The 6664-nt window shown below is 31.6% G+C and overlaps 1 protein-coding gene across 1 annotated transcript in view; it reads left to right on the forward strand.

The window, feature by feature from the left end:
• LOC124795944 (calcium/calmodulin-dependent 3',5'-cyclic nucleotide phosphodiesterase 1-like) overlaps positions 1–1867 on the forward strand; it is a 346486-nt gene extending 344619 nt beyond the window's left edge. Inside the window, exon 11 of the mRNA XM_047260024.1 lies at positions 405–1867. Coding sequence (XP_047115980.1) covers positions 405–469 — 65 coding nt within the window. The 3' untranslated portion in view covers positions 470–1867. The remainder of the gene's footprint in view (positions 1–404) is intronic.
• The last annotated feature ends 4797 nt before the right edge of the window (positions 1868–6664 follow it).

Genomic DNA, 6664 nt, shown 5'->3' on the forward strand with positions numbered 1-6664 from the left:
ACAGGATCGAGTAGCATGGAGAGCTGCATCAAACCAGTCTCAGGACTGAAGACCACAACAACAGACACTATACATATTCTAGTAATCAAAGGTACATAATTTTGTTCATTAACTCAAATAGGGCTTATCGGAATACTGGAAATGGAATTACATACTGAGGCACACTCTTTCCACCTGAGGTTTGGATAACTATTTTTTCCTCCAGCTTTCACAACTCCCCTGTCCAAGTGGTACTAAAGTCAATTGCTTGAAATTCGTTATTTGGTTTGCTTTACTTTTACTGTCATATATAGTCAAACATTCCTCTGTTGAATCCTGTACATACACACTAAATATTTCCTATGTATATTTCCCAGAAGCATAAAAGTCACAGCAGAAGTTAGAACTTTAAATTCATTTTCCAGATGCTGAAGCTCGTGCTCAACAACAACAAAATGCTGAGGAAAACAACTCTACAGATGCAAAATAAAGTCATTTCAGAACTTCAGCAAGATCACTGCACTTGACTGATGAAGCTAATGATATGTTTTAGCTCTAGGCAAGTTGAAGTTTGAACAAAATATTAAAGAGCTGGTGAACCTGTTTAGCAATCAGAAGTGTGTTCCTTACAGATATTCAAAATGTATGTACTGCATTCCAAAACCTCCATTATGCAGCACACTGAGTTTGTTGTATCATAGCTGCAACTGATAAGCAACTGCAGAGAAAAGAGTGTAGGGTATCAGGAAGCTGATAACCACAGAGGGAAACAGAAAGGGGGGCATTAGTTTTGAAGTGATTTGATGTTGATTAAAGTTCATTTAAAATATGTCAGAAGATACCTGTATAAAGCTATTGTGTTATTCCATTTACTCCAAAACATACTTTTTTCACAAAATGACATTATAATGATAAAATTTTAAATATTTTCATTTATTTCATTTTGGTTTGAAAATAACAGATTAAATAATTAGATCACTTCTAACAGTGACTGGTGACTTCATAAAATCAGTATTCTCTCACACTGTTATATCTGTCTTATTTTAATTAATATTTGCATAAATATGTCAGTAATTACACATTCTTCTTTCAGTTTCTCAGATGCTAGAAATGTCTTTGTTATTATGTACATTTTTAATATTACTAATTCATTTTGTTACATTTTAAGTAACTCAAAGACTGATGTTATATTTCACTTATATTAAGTTCACTGTTACCACTCACAAGGTGCACTTCAATTGATTATTTGTTACAATCCTGACTAAAAGGAAAAGTGGCTATCCACAATTTGGGATATTTCTCTGTCTGTTTCGTACACAGTAAATATGAGTCAGTTCCTACAGTTATTATTATAAATTATGTGACAGAGGATCAACCAGTGTAACTGAGTGCTCCTTGATGCACTATATTTCTACCTAAATTAAAATAATCTTGTGTTATTGTAAGACATTCAGGAAAGGTATGCTTAAAAATATGACTGAATCTGGAAATGGTTGTATCAGGTATCATTCTAATACCATCATGGTAGCACTCTTTCTCAAGTTAATCTTTGTTGTAGGTGTAATAATGAGACATGAAAAATTACAACTACGACAGAGTAAACATGCCTTTGTACTTTGGAAATTCTGTGACAGTACAATGAGCATTCCTAAGAAAATTGAACTCTACTTACCTTGAATGTCAACACCAATTAATTTATATTTTATAACGACTCACATTGATAAAATGTACTTCTGAATTTTGTATATGCTTTTCCAAGCTATGAATAACTTTAATTAGTAATTTCATTTCATAATAATTGTTGCTATTTAAAGAATGTAAGAGTCATGAGTTGAGCTTACCAACAGAGTGCAAATAAGAAAGTGTAGATAATGAAATTCAGTAAAAACCACACGAGTCTAATGTGATGGAGCAGTTTTCATAGAAATTCAAAAATTAAAAAAAAAATCACTGTTACTTTACACAGCTCTATAATCAGTTAAAATATAAAATAAATACTGCATAATAATGTATAAGACAAGTAGCACAGAATATAAGGGTATTACTGAAGAGCAATATTTTGTATAAAACAGATACTCACAATATTAATAGCGAAATGAAATGTATTATCTTGTGATTTTTTGTAGGCTACAGAACACTTTGTGCATAGTGTGTCTCAGTATAAATACTTCACATGACATAGCATTTGCACTGGAATATTTATACTGTGAATTTCATATATTTTGCAAGTACAGAAATATTCTTGGAATTGATATATGTCACATGCAGTGCAAGATGTTTGAATTTCAGTTTTTAGTTTCTGTCTAAAATAAAATATTTTGAAATTGATGTGTGGATCACTGAAAAGCAGTAGTGTTTCGCATACAAAAATATGGTTTCATTTTACATTGATCACCTAAACTGAATTAATTCTTCATATGTATTAGACATTTTTGTATGAGTTCCTCATTTAATTAGTTTGGTTTCACTTTGTGGTATACCTGTATAATGTCACAGAGGTAAATGGAATTCATGTATGAGTTTTGATACATCTCAACTGTTGTGAATCTTGTTCTGCTCTTAATTATTTCACTTTTTCACAATATATATTTATAGTCATAAATGTAGGAATCAAGCATATGTATATCCTACTTTATTTTCCACAGATCAGCTGGAATAGGTACAAAGATTATATGGACACACAAACTCAGCTCTCAGAGCTCTCAGATATGTAAGATCACAAATACCAGCCTCAGCTGATATTGTTCTGTGTGCTTGGTCTTCTGCATTTAGTGTAAACAGTGCTGAATTTTGCCAGACTAGGACATCATAACTTGATACTTTTAGAGTGCATTATAATTAGTTATTAATGTGAAACATGAGTCCTGGTGACATCATTTCATTTTACTTTGAAACTGTGCAACAATAGTTTATTATGCTATATGCATTTTGCCACTAATTTCTTAAATCTTAATTGTGAGCTCTTTGTTCTGTAATTGATAATATTGCAATCCCCTGTCCCATAACCCTTTAAACATGACATGATATGGTTGTAATATTATGCATATTTCTCATATTATATTATATGGTTAACAGTTCTGCTCTTACACTTTGATACTTAATTTCAGAAGCATCTTTTGAACAATGTGTGAGAGAAGGAGAAAGAAACAATGAAACACCAGTGTTTTACAACAATTAATTTTCAATAACAATGATACATATTGGTTCCATAGCAGCTGTCTACCCCTAAACGTTAACTCAAAATCCACTTCAAGGAAAGAAATGTTCTCTAAACGCAAGAGCAAACTGCAGGCACAAGCGAAGTCTGTTAGTAGTTCGACCAGTTTGTCATAAAATAGCGAAACAGCTGAGGGATGTTTCTTGTTTCAGAGAGCAACAGGAAATCAACGGATATTTACAAACTCAACACTAAGAACTGCACATTTCAAAGATTGTTATTTAAGGTAATCTTTATATGTGCTTTAATTTACAATTGGTTGTGACTGTTGTTGCAACTGAAATTTTTTGAGAAACCTTTATAACAGCATGTTCATAGCAGTTGTAATGAACCTTTCTTTGACTATCAGTTTATTGGTAGACTTCATAGCCATGACGTATTTGAATAAAAGTTGGAATACCTTCATTACTTGAAGTACAACATCAAATGTTGAATGATATACCATTTAAATTCATAATGAAAATGTAAGCAGTTCAATTGATTTTCTAAGAAAAAATACGATTTTGAATTTTGTGTTTTTGGAAAGGTGTAAACATATGTTCCTGGCCACAGAGACATGTATCTGGCTGCTAAGCAAAGCACATTCAGACTAAATCATAAATCTTATACCAAAGTATCACAAAGCTGATAGGGATATACAATTAATCTTTCTACAAAATATTTATGTTTTCTGTTATCCAGTGTTATGATTCAAGTGTTTATGATTCAAGTTTATATTTGTTGACCCAAAAGGATAGATTTCTTTATGTTATCTACTACAAAATTGTAAACTTCCTGAGAAATTATTTCCACAAATCAGTAGCATTGCCCTTCCATGAATTTAGTTTCCCTTGATGGAATTCTTTTGATTTAGTTTGAAAGAAACTTCCCAGTTTTGTCCAAATTACAAAGTATTTTAGTTCCAGGACTCTCCATTATGTTAACTATATTCTGTGACAGTAGGTAAGGCATCTGAATATAGAAATTTTAATGATTAATTAAAACCTTTGTTGTATGATTGCTTAGCACATAATTAATAACCTGTACTGTAAAACAGAAGCAAATAGTTCATATGCTGTCTCAGATAGCACCTGTTAATGAAATGTCTGCCAGATGAGGTCAATGACAACAGCTGATTTTGATTCAAAACTGATAACAGTTGTGATAACACAGAATTATTATTTATGATTACCATACCAAACATACTACAGTTCATTCATCCTCTGTTCTCCTCCTCTCTGCATGTAGACAAAATGAATCCTTATGATTTACTAACAAAATAGTTGTCATTGCTATTTTTGTTCACCATTTTAGAAGGACTGCACAATGCCTAAATTCATACTTTGCACAACATGAATATATTGCACTGCCACCCACATTTCCACATTCACATTTAGTCTGCTTCTTTTGACAGTAGTTCATGTGGTCTAAAAGTGAATTTGGTTTCTCATTGACGTAATTCTTCATTTAATACTCCTTTTGTGTTAGTCTCAACATCTATATTTTAATGCACACTATTTTTCTTAAAAAGGTATCCTCTGATGCCTAGTAATTATCATTTATTGCCACCATCTACTTCAAATGGTCTATGCATTACCTAGATGAATATGAATCCTTTCCATCTTTTGCATATCATAACCCTGTCATTGACGCTACCTTGATAAGAAATAGTAAGAAATGGTACTTCAGTCTCTCTTTCTACACATTGCTTCATTCTCATTCAAGTATTTAGAGTGATTATTTCTTCTAAGGTCACTTACATTTCTTACTCTTTTCCATATCCTTATTCCAGATCTTTTAATTCTTCTGATGCAGGAATTGCCTAAATGATCCAACATCTAGTTTTACATCTGTATGCCCAACACCCTTACTTTAATTTCTGTGTTAGCAATTTTTTCTCAGATTTTGCTGTTATTTCTCCAAACATACGAGAAATAGTTTCTGAGGATCTTATATAAGTGCAGGATCTTTGTTTAAACTGATATTTGAGTCTTGTCTGTCTAAAGTGACTTTTTGAGTTTATTTGGTCATTTAGTATGTGCATATTATCTGTTTTTCCTATTGTCACAATGACAAATAGAAGACAATTGGGTCTACATTAGTCATCATATATGCGTAACTTTTTTATTTTATTTTTTTTAATTTATTTTGCTGTCATGACGATATCTATTAGTGTGATTGTATGCTTATTACATATGTTGCTAGCCTTTCTTTGCAGTAAAAATAAACTATATTGACAATAGGTTATGCTTCTCTCTAACACATCTATATTTGGCTTTACTTTCTCTTAAAGAAACATGAAGGAAAGAAAGAAATTCTTGCAACCATTTAACACCTCATTTTAATTAATTGCTTTAACATTTCTTGTGGTGTATTTGCATTTCATTCATCAATTTCTAGTATCTGCAGTTCCCTTCTCTCCACTGATCATGAATATTTCTTAACATAAATATGGTTCTCTTTCACTGTATTCAAATTACAATGTAGAAAGTCATAGTATTAACTCAGTACATTGACTGTACTTCTTGTAATTTACAGATATTTTAGTAAATTTTCATATTATTTAAAAAAGGTATTATGCTCTATATATATTCTACACTGGATGTAAAAATATTTCTTCTTGATTCTAAAAACAACTGGATGTAGGCCGTCAAGAGATATGTGATATGTATCTCCTGGTGTTCTACTTTATTGTGATTACAGTCCATCAGCGTCATTGATCAATATGTCACTGAAAGTATTGACTCTTTCTACACAGTTTGAAATACTACTTCTTTAATTCAGTGTTCAAATGTAAAGACCCTATGGATCATCAATTCTTAGTGGCACTCAAATTGTCTTCAGTGACCCCATGACTGTCACAGAAGTGAGTATTCTAATGTCCCTAAAATTGTTTATGAAAGTGAATAGTGTGTTCTCAGTGTTCATTTTGCTACAAATTCTTGCACTGGAACATTTTCTGCAGATACACATACATAACAAGCTTAATCTAACATTGAAAATAATATGCATTTTTGGTCATTGGAATGTACCATGCACAGAGTTGATTCTTCAGGTCTAAAGACACAGAATTCTAAACATAAAATGTGCCTTCCATGTTGTAAATAAATAATAATTGTAATAATGATTCTGTGAAACATGGCTTTTATCTTGAAATTGACTGGGTTATATATTTTGCAAAGTTACAGATGAGAAGGCATCTGTTTATGGTACAGGCACATTTTTGCATTCAGATTTAATTTTAAGGAAAACAGAGAGAGGTTCTTGAGGACATATTCATTTGGCTCCAAGGGATCTGTAGGTCAAAACATGAGGGAGAAAGAGCAAAATACATAAAATCACTTATTTCAAATCTATATCCTGGGTAGTGTGCTGTGTTATCACTGCAGCTAAATTTATAGTACTTAAATAGCTTGTAAAAAAACAGAAAAATGATAACATCCATTTTGTATTTATAGCAGTGTTGTGAGTGTAATTTTGAATTTGCAT

The sequence above is a fragment of the Schistocerca piceifrons genome, chromosome 4 (assembly GCF_021461385.2).
Source record: "Schistocerca piceifrons isolate TAMUIC-IGC-003096 chromosome 4, iqSchPice1.1, whole genome shotgun sequence".
NCBI lineage: Eukaryota > Metazoa > Arthropoda > Insecta > Orthoptera > Acrididae > Schistocerca > Schistocerca piceifrons.